Source organism: Leuresthes tenuis, unplaced genomic scaffold (assembly GCF_036924035.1).
Source record: "Leuresthes tenuis unplaced genomic scaffold, fLeuTen1.0.hap1 SCAF_22, whole genome shotgun sequence".
Classification (NCBI taxonomy): domain Eukaryota; kingdom Metazoa; phylum Chordata; class Actinopteri; order Atheriniformes; family Atherinopsidae; genus Leuresthes; species Leuresthes tenuis.
Genome location: NW_027325376.1, coordinates 4,182,075 through 4,198,142, shown reverse-complemented (window position 1 = coordinate 4,198,142; position 16,068 = coordinate 4,182,075). Strand labels below are relative to the sequence as shown.

The 16,068-nt window shown below is 43.0% G+C and overlaps 2 protein-coding genes and 1 non-coding gene across 3 annotated transcripts; 2 read left to right on the top strand and 1 right to left on the bottom strand.

The window, feature by feature from the left end:
* The first annotated feature begins 3,884 nt into the window (after nucleotides 1-3,884).
* Nucleotides 3,885-8,059, top strand: tex261 (testis expressed 261). The gene is made up of 6 exons (XM_072376542.1): nucleotides 3,885-4,073; nucleotides 5,798-5,877; nucleotides 5,969-6,122; nucleotides 6,232-6,299; nucleotides 6,437-6,539; nucleotides 6,849-8,059. Exons 1-6 carry the CDS (start codon nucleotides 4,004-4,006, stop codon nucleotides 6,962-6,964), a joined length of 591 nt encoding a protein of 196 aa, XP_072232643.1. The 5' UTR covers nucleotides 3,885-4,003; the 3' UTR covers nucleotides 6,965-8,059.
* trnak-cuu (transfer RNA lysine (anticodon CUU)) lies at nucleotides 6,667-6,739 on the top strand. Its single transcript has one exon. It is a non-coding gene; the product is annotated as a tRNA-Lys (tRNA).
* A 745-nt stretch (nucleotides 8,060-8,804) lies between the features above and the next one.
* ankrd53 (ankyrin repeat domain 53) lies at nucleotides 8,805-11,880 on the bottom strand. The gene is made up of 6 exons (XM_072376941.1): nucleotides 11,828-11,880; nucleotides 11,467-11,548; nucleotides 10,081-10,280; nucleotides 9,779-9,943; nucleotides 9,569-9,686; nucleotides 8,805-9,368 (listed from the first exon to the last, which is right to left on the bottom strand). Exons 1-6 carry the CDS (start codon nucleotides 11,878-11,880, stop codon nucleotides 8,805-8,807), a joined length of 1,182 nt encoding a protein of 393 aa, XP_072233042.1.
* Between the last annotated feature and the right edge of the window lie 4,188 nt (nucleotides 11,881-16,068).

Below are 16,068 nucleotides of genomic sequence, written 5' to 3'. Positions count from 1 at the left end.
CGGTCGCCTTTTGTTTTCTCACCTCCGCACAGATGCTGCATATATGTGTGCATGCATGAATGGGTGCACAACACCATCCATCTATCTGCCCCTCTACCTTTGTTAAAAGCATTTGAAAAGAGGATGAAATTACTCTCACCTTTCACTCTGACACCATTTTAGTTTCTTCACGCTGTTTCACATCATATATTTACCTTATTTAACGCTTTACCAGAAGGTCTGCCTTTTCACTCCCAGGCATACATTTTTTATTGTTTTCTGCCTCAGTTTCAAGGGTGTTAGCTTTTGAGATAAAGTAATGTATCCTGCCCTCTTTTTGTTATCGAATCCATGCACATGTGTGCGAGAGAAAGGCCAGAAGTTCTGAAAACAGATAACGATATAAGGAAGAATCTGTTATTTTAACCTTATCTGTGACTAAATGAGCAAATTCTCTGTCAGTGCTGTAGCTGAGGAGCTCTGCTTTGAGCCTGCAGAGCACCACGGACCTGCTTTATGTAAATATTGGAAGAAATGGGTCGAATTAAACCCCAGTAAGGAGCTGCTGCTCTCAGTCATGAGCAAATCCTGGAAGGACCACGAGAAGCGGTGCATAATATTGTAGAAAACCACACAAAGTTGATACTTTCTCGTTCTGATGCTTCCAGTTGCAAACAGCCTTGTGTGGTTTCATTTCTTCCTCTAGAGAATCATTCTCTGGTTCAAATATAGTGTCATCCGTGGGCAGATTAGCATATTTACTGAATGATTAAGAAGGTACACTTTGGGTCGCACCACAAGCCTTACAGCATTACAAACTGTACGAATTTGACGAACCCAGATGAGTTTTTAATGGTTTGATAACTACTAACTGAGTCAGACTCAGTCAGCATCATCATGTGACATCAGCCAGAAATATCCCGTATTTTTCAGACCATAAGGCGCATTTAAAATCCTTTAATTTTCTCAAAAATCGACAGCGCGCCTTAAAATGCGGAGGTCATCACATGAAGTGAACTTTGACCTTCCTTAACAACGCTCCCTGTGCTGCTCCTTTCCTTCTGCCGTCAATCTTTACTCCTTTCAGGTTGCCCTCTGCTGCAAACTGCCGTATTTTTCTGATCTAAAATTGCACTTAAAATCCTTTAATTGTCTCAAAAATCCACAGCGGTGCGCCTAATGTAAGGATTAATTCTGGTTTTGCTTTCTGACCTGGAACTGATTTTATGTGATATACAAAAATCTTGGCTTTAGCACGGCCTTGGTAAGCTGATGGATTGAGCATTACGGGCCACCGTAGTCACGATCCTGGCGGAGTGATACGATCTGTGCTTCAACATTAAGGTGGGTGCATTCATTCATTCATTTTCTACACCCGCTGCCCTAAAAATGGCTGCTGTTCAGAGACATGCTGACGAAGCAGATTCAAACTCAACAAGTGAGCTGAATAAAGTTTGACTTATCTGAGTTTTGTTTAATTTAATGCGCCTTATAACCCGAAAAATATGGTATTTCTCTCCTTTCTTTGCTGCTTTTCTTGGCTCTATATCCCTCTTTATACATATATAATATATTTATTTCCACACACACCAGTTTAGACCTGCTGCTGATATCTCGTCTCTTTCATAGGCTGCATGATACCTGTGCCTTATAACCCAAGAAATACAGTAAATATAAACCTACATTTGGCTCCATTTAGACACTGTCAGTGTGATGCACTTTGAAATTAGGATGGCGTTAAATAACGATGACACCACAGTTTCCTTTAACCCACAGGACATTCAGGTTTGTGTTTTTTAAGGTGGAATCTCTCAGAGCATTTAATCTAAGCTCTAACTTGTCTTAGACACACAGCTCAGCTAAAGCTCAGGATTTGAAAAGGGAGATGGACAAATTTAAAGACCTACAGTGTTTGGGAGCACATCTTAAATCTTAACTTTATCTTAAATACGACTTATGTGGATAGATCATAAGGTCCAAAAATACCAGAATCTGAGAACTTACACTGTTGGTCATGCAACTTAAAAACAAAGAGCAATAGTTCTGATTTTTAGCCTTCATATTTGTTCAGTCTGAATGCTAAATTAATGAGACCCTTTGTTTCACTTAATGCATCAATATTTGGTCTTTCTGATCATTTCGACCTACCTTCATATATTGAACAAAGGTCAGATGATTTAGACTAAAATAGAAAGAGCCTTTGCACTTTTTTGTGCAGAATTCCTCCTGAGAATAAAGACTTCAGCACCGCTTGTTCAAATCTTTACAGGACGAGGTTGATGTCGCTCACGGTGACTTGCTCCTGAACGCTATGTTCTGCTGGCTGAGTCGCGGCAAAGTTTTGCAGAGATTTATTGACCTCCTGTCTGAGATTTGCTCCTTTACGGAGGCATGCGAGCAGCTCAAGGAAGTGTCTGCACTGTCAGACCATGCATGGCTTCTTGTTTGGGAATTTCTTCCACGTCAAATTGAATGAGCTCAGCTCTGAAGTTCAGGGTGAAAACGCAGAGGGGGTGGACCTTATGAGCAGGGCAGATACACTCAAAGCCAAAGTGGGCCTGCAGAAGACTGAGAGAGAGGCTCAAACTGAACCTTTTTTCTTTAAAAGACTTTTTATCAGCTGACAGATCAAAGCAAAGCACACTTGACACACAGGTTACTGGTCTGTGAGACAACAGGAGACTCTGTGAGGCGACAGACCGGGAAGTCGCAGCCATCTCATGTGGCTCAGTAGAAAGATTTATCCTCCTTCTTTGAGCTGATTTAGATGATATTACTTTTACTGCTGAAATTCCTGTGTTAGTTTCTGTGTTTAAGGCGGGTTCGTTTCATACTTTGCCTTCACAAACCATACAGATGCCACAGACTAATTGGTCCAAATTTGGTTGTAATAAAACTGGAAATATGAGACATCTGTGTGGGATTTTATTTCTTTTACATCTGAGAAGCTTATGCAAGAATAACGATGTCCTTCTTTTGTAGATCATCTTCTCAAACTCAACATATTCTTGATAAATTGGACTCTGAATTCTCTCTTTGTTGGGAAAATGTACTGTTTGGTTCCCATGTTAGCAAACACCAAAGAACAGAGTTATACTGAGTGAACATGTGGATCATTTTAGCTAAATTTGGTCACTGAAACTGAGACAAACATTAAATCCATCCCTGAAGTTTAACGTCTTTTCATGAGAAGCCAATCTGAGTGCAATCTGCTTTGCAGCATGTGTCGGGGCGTCAGAGCAGAGACTGATGAAGAAGACAGGCTCCGTGCTGCGGACTCCTCTGGAGCCCCTGAAGAAGAATGCTGCACAAGTTGATGAACCGCTACATTACACGGTGTTTTAACAACAGAGTGTGTTCAGTCAGAGGCTTCTTCAATTACAGGAGCTCATTCCTTCCAGCAGCAGTAACCATACGTTCTCCATTTTATACTGAGGGCTACACGGTGGTGTGGTGGTTAGCGTCGCCTCACAGCAAGAGGGCTTTGGTTTGAATCCTTTGGTTTGAATTGCTGGGGCCTTTCTGTGTGGTGTTAGCATGTTCTCCCCGTGTATATATGGTACTCCGGCTTATTCCACTGCCCCAAAACATGCATGTTAGGCCAGTTCTAAACTCTACATTTTCCCTATGAGTGAGAGCATGCATGGTTGTGTCTTTCTGTGGTCCTTTGATGGACTGACAACCAAAGACAGCTTGGGAGAGGCTTCTAATAGAAAATGGATGGATGGAAACATTTTCATTTATAACTGCTTGTTTGCGCTTGCTGTGCTATTTTATGGAAGTCGATAATAGAGTATATTTAAACAAATGTATGAATGGATAAAAATGACACTTCTCCTCCCACCACAGGTGGCGCTACAATAAAAACAACACCACACTTCCTGAGGATGAGGCCCTCTTTCCCTGCTCTCCTCAGCTTGTACTGAAGCAGCGGAAGGAACTTTGACCAGCGCTAGTTAGCAGCCGGCTAGCCGCTTTCTGTATTTTTTTTCTTATTTTTTTGTGTTGGGGTACATGCATAGAGATGTGGTTTATTTATTTACTGAGCTGGCTTTCGTTGGTGGTCCAGATATCCTTCGTCACTCTAGCTATAGGTAAGTGTTTGATGGAAACCCCACAGGTGCTACAGCAGAGTGGCTAATGTTAGCTTGCTAATGCTAACGTAGTCAGCAGATAAAATGAATGTGGATTTGTTATATAAACGCTGGCTGTGTTAGCAGTAGCTCTAGTACCGAAATGTGAACCATTTCCCCTGGTACATGAGCGTATGAAGCATGTTAGCTCACTGAAACACTGATGGCTGCTTACCAGCTCATTCAGCCAACTCTCAAGATTAAAACTAAGTCACAAGTAAAAGCAGAACGTTTTCCCCAGTTTGTTGTAGATTAGCCTCTTATCTTTGTAGTTTCTAAAGGTTACCAGGCTAGCATGTAGCTTTGTTCATGTCTTTAGCTCTTGTTATGTGAGGTTATCGATAGAAACCAGTCAACAAATGTGTAAAATGCATCACCAGACTGCAGTTTAAAGCGGGGGAGGTTGGTTTGCCAGCTGATGTGAACTACTGAGCCCAGCTTCCAGTTTCACTGCTTAAATTAATGTGTTTGTTTACCTCTGAGGCAGGAGTTTAGCTGAGGACTGGGTGATCAATATGTGGTTCTGTTGAGAGCCATTTTTGGGTGTACTTTGGTCAGAGCACATAGATAAAAGTAGAGGAAGAGCTTGTCCGTCCACGTTGACAGTTAGTTACCTGGCCACGTCAGAGCTGCTGTGCTGCAGCTGTCAGGTGTGTCTGTCACACCCCTTTATATTGGGTTTAGTTTGCTTTTACGTCCCTGCTGAGGTCAAATCAGGCTGAGGGTGAAATGCAGGACAAAGGAAGTCTAAAAGCTTCTGTACGCTATATAATATTTCTCATTGAAATGCTCAGTCAGATCAGAAGTATTGATCAGTTGTTGATTCTTTACATTGAAAAATAACCTTTTTTTTAAAGAAATAACCTGTTGCTGTGATCAAAGCTTTCTTTTAACTCCACCGAGCAGCACTAACGACAGTGAATGGCACTTCCATACTTTGAATTGATTGTGGCGAGCGCTGCGGTGCCTCTGCTTCCTGAGCGCTACCTTTCAGCTCCTGGCGTACATGTTTTCATCACAGATCAATCCCCAGTTTCTGGCTTTGTTTGGCTCTCCTTCCACATGGGCTCTGCAGCCGACTCGCATCAAGGCTTCTTTCATGGTTTTTGATGTCGGACTCAGATTTTCTCACATTATTTGACCTGCTCTTCTTCTTTTGCCTTGACTGTGTGTTAAATCTGAGTAGTTTTATTGTTCTTTAACACAAAAAATATGTTGAATAAAAGGTTTTTGTGCTTAAAAGTAAGACATCCAATTACTAATTTCTTTAACCTGCATTCACATTCACTTTTCCCCTCATTTGATCCCCAAAAATGAGTTGATTTGTGGCAGTTGGGTTCAATAAATTCACCAGCGTCTGTTAAAAATTCATGTTTATGTCCAATTGAAATGACAAACAATTCAGTCAGAGTCCTAAACTCTAAATTAATGTTATTTATTACAACAAAATTGTACGTGAGAGTTTTCCTAAGCATGACTAAAGCCTTCATACACACCCAGTACTACACAGAAATAAGTTTATGGCCATATAGAAGCACTGGATCTATATATATATATATATATATATGTGTGTGTGTGTGTGTGTACTACACTGTACGATCAGGTGCATTTAAAAGGATGCATAAGTCTGTAATTGTTCCTGTATTTTCCTGTTTTGTTGCTTATCGCCTGTCATCTCCACCCAGCTGCTGGCCTCTACTATTTGGCCGAACTAATAGAAGAATACACAGTAGCCACCAGTCGAATAATAAAGTACATGATCCTGGTGAGTAAGTGGGTCTACAGTAGTGCACTTGCTTTTTTCATGACGTGTATAGTTAGGACCTCCAGGGCTCACTGCCTGTGAATGTGTCCAGTTCTCCACAGGTGTGCTGGCAGGTCTCTATCTCTTTGAGGGCTTCCCAGTGCTGATGGTGGGAGTCGGCCTCTTCACAAACTTGGTGTATTTTGGCCTCCTGCAGACCTTCCCCTACATACTGCTGAGCTCCCCAAACTTCATCCTGTCTTGTGGTAACTAGAAGGCAAACTCTTCACTCTTTGGATGTTAATCGGAGCCGATAAAATCAGGATTTCTTTAAATGATCTGTCATCTTTTGTCTCCTCTGTCTTCACGCTGCAGTGCTGGTGGTGGTGAACCATTACATGGCCTTCCAGTACTTTGCACAGGAGTATTATCCCTTCTCAGAGGTAGCCTCACCTCAGATTTATGTCAACTTTTTATATATATAAGTGTGTATGTGTTGCTTTGTGAGAGGCAGAAGACTTCCCTCCATATCTTCTGTTTCTTGTCAAAACTTGTTTCTGTTTCCCCTGACTGGTCTCAGGTGCTGGCGTACTTCACCATTTGCCTGTGGGTGATTCCTTTCGCCTTCTTTGTGTCTCTGTCAGCAGGAGAAAATGTACTTCCATCCACCATGCAGCAAGGAGGTGAGAGTCCCAGACAGCTGCTCTGTGTGATGGGTGGGGGTGAAGGGCTTCAGGCACTTTAGGTATAGCATAGCATAGCTTAGCTTATGTAGCATTTATAGCATAGCATGATAGCATGAGCTAGCATGCCCGGCTAGCTCAGTCGGTAGAGCATGAGACTCTTAATCTCAGGGTCGTGGGTTCGAGCCCCACGTTGGGCGCTTACTTTTCAAAAGTCTTTGCATGTCCTGACATCAGAGTTTTGTGAATTTAACTGTCAACTTCCTGAAATACGTAATCAATGACGGCTTATTTGTTCTTTTCTTATAGATGATGTGGTATCTAATTATTTCACCAAGGGTAAACGGGGGAAGAGGTCCGGGATCCTCCTCGTGTTCTCTTTCCTGAAGGAGGCAGTGCTGCCCAGCAGACAGAAAATGTACTGAAGGAGCTCGGGGTGCAGCCCCGGGGGCTGGGGGTGTGTGAGTGTGTGTTTGTGTTGGAGATCAGGGGGCGGCAGGAAGGACAGTGGAAGTTATTTGTGGACGGGACTAAAACGAAGCTGCGGCCAAAAGAGGAGGAAATTCACACAAAACGGACGGACCAATGAGCAGAACGGAGCTTCCTGCTGGACGAGCCGATGCGTTTACACAGGCCATGTTCGACTTTGTGTCCATCCTGACAGCCAACATCACCCACTAAGGACCTCTTTGAGGATCTTGTCTGTAGCGCTTTCTTATTGTCTTATTGTTGGGACTTTTTTTGTTTTCTTTTTTAAGCTTTAGTATTAAAATATTTCTGAGCAGGGTTTGAAATTAACAACCATCAAACTGTACGTTTTGGCTTGGGCAGATAAACCATTATCAGAGTCCTTCTTGAAGAGGCATCTCCTGTCATTTTGTACGTTATAATTCTCACACTTTATCTAATTGAACGCACACACAGCGGCTTTAAAACCCGGTAAGGAGGCAAAGTGGACCCTTAAAACTTCTCCTTCTTCTTCTGATGAGTGAGAAGTACAACGGATGGCACAGATAGTGTTTTAGCTGCTGAAGAGAACTGCTGCACCTCACCACACAAGCTCTTATTAGGATCATTTAAATGAGAAAGGGCCGTCGAAAGCTGGTGTAATCGAGGCTGAACGCGCTGAAAAGGCACTTTTTACACGCTCATCTACATTTGGCCACAAGAACAATTCAACATGGTGAGTTTGTTTGGATCCGCTTCACCACTTCCACCAATCACCAGCACTGCAGCGTGGCTACCTGCTCGTCTTATTTTTGGACTGTTTCTAAGAATTCGTAGTGATAAAAACCTGATTTTTGTTTCCTTAACGAACCCAACATCCAAGGCGAACGTAAAGACGTGAGAAAATCGAACTTTTTTAAAGAGAATTACTGGTGTTGGGGTCAGAAAACTTACAAACTGCTCGATGTGGAAACATTAAAGGTGCCGAAATTCTTTTTACCAATTACTGAGTTTGATTCACCATAGGCTGGTATGCACATAACTGTGAAATAAAGAGATGTTGATGATCTAAACTGCTGGTTAAATGGTTATTTAAAGCATCTCCCGACAGAGTAAAGGTCACTGCACCCAGACACCAGTAAATCATTGACCTTCCCTGTGTTTGTGTGAGACGGACAGCGTTATGTCAGCCCGGTCTCATGTGGTTTGGTCACAGAGGGAGCACCTGGTTCATGCTAGCGTGCACTTTGACCCCCCATCGAGGTGTGAAGTGCTTTGTGAAATAAAGAAAAAAGTCAAAACCACAACGTGCGCACACACACACACACACACACGCTTCAGCTGACAGGCCACAGCTCGCAGTTCGCACTCGCGTGCTGTTGACAAGCCCTCACCTGGATCCCAATTCATTTCCCTGGGGGAGATCAGGGAAAGTGCAGGGATACATCTGTGACAGGTGACCCAGTTCACTGAGGTTTTCTCACCTTTCACTCACCCCTGTGCTCGCCCTGCTTTTGCCGGCGCAGCATCTGGAGTGTGTGGCATTTTTGATTTTGTCACTCTGAGCAGAGCTTGTGGAGTGGCTGCATGTTGTGTGCAGGAAGTTTCTGTTGATGCCTCTTCAGGGTAAGATGGGCGGGGCTTAATCCAGCACAGACCGCAGAGTCTGGGGCTCTTAGGTCTGTTCTTCCTGAGCGGTTATTGTGGTTTGGTGGGGTGGAGTTTCCTGCTCAGAGGGGTTCTTAGCTTCATATAAAAGTTATAAATGAGGTTTACATTTTAATGCATTTTCTCTCAACCTGTCAATCAGAAACCCCCTCAGTAGTGTCCAGGTTCTAGCGCCTCAGCCAGGTGCATCGCCACCTCAGTCCAGGGGGAGGTGCTCCGTCCCTGGGGGCATCGTAGACGCTGGACCTCCTCAATGTTCTGGGGCTCAAAGCGCTGCAGCGTGGCGAGCCTCGTGGGGAAAGCTCTGGGGAACAGCACCCTCTCAACCACCTCCAGAGGCAGATTAGGGGTGGCGTGAGGCGCACAATCCCACTTGGTGGTGTACTGAAGCCGCCTGCTGCTGCTGTCCCTTCGCAGCGTCACAATGGCCCTGAGGTCTGGCTCTGCGGGGGGCTTCTCTGGCTGGAGACCCGTGAAGATGCTCCATGGGCTGGGGAAGGAGGCTGCAGGTTGCTTCAGGGGGCTCTTTTCTCTCTGAGGGTCTTCCGGCTGCTGCTTACACGAGCCTTTGGGGGGTCTTGGTTTGGAGCTGGTCTGGTCTGATAAGAGACACTGGGTGTGGTATTGGCTCACCTGCACTCTGGGGGAGAAATCCTTCAGGGGGGGCAAGCCTTTCCTGTTAGCCCACTCTTCCATCTTCTCATCAATAAGTTTCTAATAAGTGGAAATGAAAAAGTGCATTTAGTGCTTACTGACAGAATACTTTGGGATGTGTTGAACAAGACAAACTACTTATTTCACCAACTGTACACTTTATAGTCCTCATATATTGGTAAGTGTATGCCCTGCTGATTCCAGCCATTAGACTGAGCCAAAACGTTGCCTGAACCAGCGTTAGCGTCATGCAAACTCACCTTTTTATAAATATTGTGTTTGGCCATATTCACAAGATCCCTGTAGAGCGTTTGAACCAGCCGCCTCTCCTCCATTTCTCTCGTCTTATCTCTCAGCCACAAACAGTTTTTTAGATACCTGCACACACAGAAGAGAGCTGCTTCTTCCAAAATCTGTGATTCTGAGCTGAAACCGAACCTTTATTTTGGTGGGGACCTTTCACTCGATACCTCGCTACTTTCCTGTGGCACCAGATTCGGGCCAAGTCCAGAGGCGTATGTCCCATGCTGTCCTTTGCCAGCACGTCCGCGCCGGCCTTCACGAGGATTTCTGTGCAGTCGAGGAGGCCTTCGGAGGCGGCCAGGTGCAGCGGGGTCTGCCCTAAGTCTGTGGTGCTGGTTTAAAAAAGAAAATCTGCCTTATAGCAGCTTTGAACTTTCACCATCACATGCCAAAACATTTACACTTTCACACCAACATGAATTTGAAGCAAAATAACTCTTAATCAAGCTGAGTAGCAGATAAAACCTACGCATTGACATCGGCTTCATGCTCCAGCAGGTATCTGATGCAGGCGGAGATGCTGGTGGAGCCCCAGGAGGACAGGACCATGTGAAGGGGCCGGCGACCCTGGGAATCTCTGCTGTTGATACACCACAGCCCGGACTCCAGCACATGCTTGATGGCAGCCAGCTCCCCGTAAAGGCAGGTCACGTGGAGCGCTGGCAGACCCTGGAGGACAAAGTCTACTCTCATCACTGTCTTCTCTTTTCTGTTTCTACAGTTAAAACCCATCCTTTAATAGGTAGGTGAGAGGAGTCCATTAAATCTCCTGTGCTGCATTGATCTGAATGTTGTTCCAGTTAAACATTAAAGGGGAACTCCGGTATTTTTAAACATAGACCTTATTTCTGGCATGAAATACATTAATCTACTCACCGAGAGTAGGTGAACGCAGCAGTGCACGTTGATGACGTCATCCCAGTAGAGTGTGTAGAAAACCCTCTATAACCCCCCCGATAGCCGCCAATAACAACAACACAGCAGCTATGAGCTAACAGAGCAATAGCACACGTTCATTCATTCATTTGTCTTAAAGTATTGGTGAAATAAAGACAGATAATGCCTTATTTAGAGGCTGTATTGTCTATGCCCTGTTCTCTCCTGTTATATGGATCTCTAGTTATCTAAATATCTTCCAAAGGACGCAGACTTTCACCAAACTGTTCTCGGTGAGTAGATGAACGCATTTCATGCTAGAAATAAGGTCTCGGTTTAAAAATACCGGAGTTCCCCTTTAATGATGGCTTTAGGTTCAGGATGCTCCAACCAAACCTTAAACTGAGCTGGGATGCCCTTACTCACCTCTCTGGATTCACTTTTCTTGATTAAGGTGATCTAAGCAGCAAGATTTAGCTCCAACCAATCAGCTAAACACAGCAGATCAATTACCTCAGCAACTACAGTGTATTGTAATAAGGTGTGACTGCTTATTTTCTTCTGAAGATATGATCTAATAGTTAACTATCTGAGCTGTTGCACATGAGGGGTCACAGCCTCGACAAGATGACAAATTAATAAGATTCTAAGCTGAAACAGATCAAAAAAGGGACACAAAGGGACAAAATGGGGAATGTAAAGCAAACACAACTATAAAAGAAATGCCAGATATAAAAAAACTCACAGGGATATTCATATTGTCACAATAAGAAGAAAAAAGCCAGTAAAACACACAAATCAACAACAAAAAGACATCACAACTACACCTGTGCTTGCTTTGTCGGACAGTTCGCGCCTGTGACTCGTTATTTCTGCTCTCCGCCCACTCAAAGTGTTTTATTTGCTTGATACTAAGACTTTTCTACTTGTATGATATCCGTGAACAATCAAAGTTCCCCATGACGGCGGTCAGTCCCACCTGCCTGCTCTCCGGCTCCTCTGGGATCTCAGCAGCTGGCAACATCTGCCGTCCAGTGGACGGAGCTCTGCGGGACAGTTTCCTGCAAAGCAGAACAACAGGAGCTGAACTGTGTAAAAGTATGACAAAACATGCTTGAATTTAAAAACAGTAACTACTTTAAAGATAATGGCATTTAACGGATGTTTCGTTCGTCTCAACGGGACAACCTCCCGGCCCAATATAAATGCCCAATAAATGCTCAATATGGCGTTCAAAAGCACAACTAGCGTTCAAACAGACAGTTAACGCGCCGTATGGCTTTAGTTATAAATACAGAAAGAGAAACTGACCTGCTTTGAGTTGGATTAAAGTCATTTACCTGTTTTTACATCGTCTGCGTCTTCGTTTCCCGGTTTTGTTGACAGGCTCCATGGTTGCCATGGTAATTGCACATGGAAACGAGGTCAGACACGGTTAGCTAAAATGCTAATTTTGGCTAATCCTTTTGGCTCGTTTAAGAGGTTATATGAGGTTTAAGATAGTTAAATGTAAATATTTGAGTAAAGCAACCAGAAAGTTGACAGGACTCTGTCTGAGACACATCCCTCTAACACTACCAGTGGTATTTCAGCTTTGTTAACATGCAGTTTTATGAAATCTTTATCAAACCTAATCTGGGTTTATTGGGAAGATTTGTCTGTTATCTCAGTGGACATATTTAGATCACCTATTTATGCCTTACTTTATGTCTTCAATCTCACTAAAAACCAAGAAAATATTTCTGTTTACTCTGATTAAAATGCTTTAACCAAGAAAATAGTTTAAAGCAAATATAGAAACAGCTCATAGACCAGTGGGGAAGTTGATGAATAGCTGCTTCTCTTTTTCTTTACTTTTATAAGCATATTTGCTCCATGTTTTCCCGTCTCATTCGGATAACAAAGTCCTGCCTGTAAAGAGCGTATTCAGTGGCACATATTAATTAGTATGTGACCACTGTGACAAATGAAGTGAGATTAGCTGCTGCAGGCGCAGCAGAAATGGATACTTCCTCCCTTCTGCACCGCTCTCTCCTCATAGGCCACATCCCTGGCGTGCTCATATCGACAGTGCATTAGAACTGCCCGCTCGCACCCGGCTTTAGTAAAGCAGATCAATCCTGCCAATGCCGTGAAGGCCTCCGAGGGCCCGTTTGTTCCACTGCACCCGAGACGTGGCACCACACATGAAGCTGATGTGAACTGGAACGGTTCTATTCTCCATTGGGCGGAGGGGTCGATGTTCTCAGCAGGCCTCCCTGATCACAGCTATTGACCATTCGACCGCTGACTGAACTGAATGTGATGGACTGCATCTCAGTGAAGAAGAGAGGGTGACGTGACAGAAACGCTGTCGTTTACAGTGTTTGGACTTTTCCCCTTAAGTGGCGACTGATCAGCGTCTTTATAGTCGGGCATGAAGATGAACACAAATGACGGTTCACCATAACAGATAGTATAGATCCATCTGTGTTGTTTACATAGTTTACATGTCATTTTGTCAGTTAAACGTTAGAATTAAACAACAAAAACAACGATTTGCTGTTTGGATTTGACTTATATCCGAATTTAAGTTGTATTTATGTTCATATCTTTATTTGACATGTTTTTAACTCTTTGTGATATTTTCCATTAAAAATGTCTTAATAATTAAGGAATAAAAACCTTAAAGGGAGACACATTAGGTGAATAATATCCAGTTTTACTATTTAAATTACTCAGCCGGTTACTTACTCCACATAAGCACAATAACTATGAACATTTGTTATTATTTGATATGATAAAACTTCCCCAGATGATTACTTATATCAAGGCAATTAAGTTTGTTTTTACAAGTTTTCTGGAATTTTATGTTTAAATAAGCAAATTTTCCCATTAAATATGGAGTATTTTGAGCTAATTTCCAGTTGTCAACGTGGTGTAAAACAAATTTCTTTGTTTTTTTGCATGTTTTTCTTCCACAAGCTAAAAAAAAAGGCAAAAGCACATTTTTCCTCTTTCGTGGTAAAAATGGACACAAACTCTGTTTATGACGATGATGGAAACTTTTACAGCTGAAGTAAAACTGATTGTCACAGATAATTATCCTCTATCTTAATGTTTTTTTTAAATAAAACTTCAGACTTACTTCTACCCACTTACAAGCTTTTTTCCAGAGCTTTCATCCACATTTAACAGGTTAGTAAACTTAATATTTCACGACTCAATCATCATGTATCGCTTTAAATTTTTCACTATTTGCTCTCAAAACCTCCAATCAATGTCCCGACGCCTCTTAATTGCCTAAGAAGTCATATTTTATTTAGTTGCTTCATTTCTGACCTCGCCTTTCACTCTCTATCATTTTCTGAGTCCAGTGCAGGGTCAAGGACGGGCCACGAACCCCCGGCTTCCTGCTACGAGCTGCAACCCCCCCCCAGGGCCTTCGCCTTTGTCACAACACGGCCTTGCAGCTGATGACGCAGGCGTGTGTGTGCAGAGAGGGCGAGTACAAGCGAACCTTGTGTTTGTGTGTCCACAGTCTTTGTGTACGTGTGTGCAAGTGTTTATCACTTAAGAATACAGTAAGAGTGCAGCCCTGTCGTGACCTAAGTAACTTCCTTTGACGTTGGTCACTTCTCCAGAGGACTGTGGGGATCCTTTGCTATAGAGCTCTTCCATGTTTGACTTTGAGCACAAGTCCCTGGACGGAGACTCCCAGCATGACCTCCTTCTTGAGACAATTTGTGCTTTTGATCGTCCGTGTCTGTCAGATTCAGAGCACATTACAGCTCCCTAAAAGCCCCTCCCATCAAAAAAGTTGGGGATCTGGATCAAACATTCCTCTTGATATTATCAAAAGCACATGATGTTAAAGAAACAGAGTGAAACATGTGGGGCTGCATTCATTAGCTACAGGTCATCCGGTTTGTGCAACAGGCTAATCAGAGGTATAAGCCTACTTAGGGCACGGATGAGATCATATCCCAGCAGCCTTGCGGCAGGCTCTCTCATTGGTTCATTAAATCATTCACTCGCTCACCATCTGTTTTTATTGGCTTTGCAATACAAGCTCCTGCTCAGCAAATGGCACCTGACCAATTGGCTATCAAGCTGCATCACAGATAGGAGGGATTTACTGTAAATCTGTTTGAGAGCATGCAGAAAAACTGTGGTTTACAGCTTTCTTTCATCCTTTCCCTCCACTTTGGGTTAGTTTATTTACTTTATTTGGCTGTCATAGCTTTTTTTAGAAGGTAGAAGGTATAGGTTCTCTGGATTTATGTAGTGACTGAGTGGGATGACTGTCAGATTGATTCTTTTAGGAATGATTTCTGCTTTTTTAACAGGACTAACCTGTTCCGACGAAGTGCTTTGTAGATTTAATGACTTTATTCTGAAATGAGGATGGCCTCTTTGTCATATTTGCAACGATAACACGAAAGTTTTATTTAGATATTGGCTAAATCTACCACAGTATTATGATTCTGTAGGAGTGTGGGAGGACCACATTAAAGAAAAGGGGAATTAATCAGGAAAATGAAGACATTAATTAGGAAGTATTTCACATTCACATTATTTTCACATTCAAATGTTTTTTTATGAATATATTTATCTGGATATTTTCATATTATTTGTTGTATGTTAATAACTGTCTTTGTTGTTGTCTGCGGCCTGTTTCAGCCACTTCAGACCACTTCATATGCTGCTTATTTCACCTTAACTGCTCATCAGAATCTGTCTCTGAACACATTTACAGAAAAATACATCTGCAGGACCTCTATCTATCTATCTATCTATCTATCTATCTATCTATCTATCTATCTATCTATCTATCTATCTATCTATCTATCTATCTATCTATCTATCTATCTATCTATCTATCTATCTATCTATCTATCTATCTATCTATCTATCTATCTATCTATCTATCTATCTATCTATCTATCTATCCATCCATCCATCCATCCATCCATCCATCCATCCATCCATCCATCCATCCATCCATCCATCCATCCATCCATCCATCCATCCATCCATCCATCCATCCATCCATCCATCCATCCATCCATCCATCCATCCATCTATAAAGAAAGATAGACTTAAGAAAGAAGCCAACAGAATGAAATAAATACAGTAAAGTTGTTCTTTGGGACACGTTAAAGGAAGTTTTGGTGGAGCTCATGTTTCAGTGGGACTTTCATGGGGAAAAGCTGTGAGGAAGAAAGGCTCAGAGAGAGGAGGAAAAGAGGTGGAAAAACGGTTTAGAAGGAAGCATCTCTGTGCTTTCCGGAGCAAACACACACTGCCTTCATATTTGATGAGCCATCGTACAAGGACCTTGAGCCCCTGAACTCAACTTTTGTAAGTGCGCTGATGTCTTCTTCACTTTCCTCCTTCTTTTTGCCTCTTACTCCTTCCTTCAGCTCCTCCCTCTCCCGCCTTCCCTCTTTTTCTCCTCCTCCCCGCCCTGTGCCTCATGCTCGGCCAGGCGGCAGCGCGCTAATGCACCATGGCACATTCTGCAGCTTGGAGTCACAATGCGACTAGGCTTTACGCAGTGACCGAACGGCGACCTCCCTCAGCATCGCTGCACACAGGC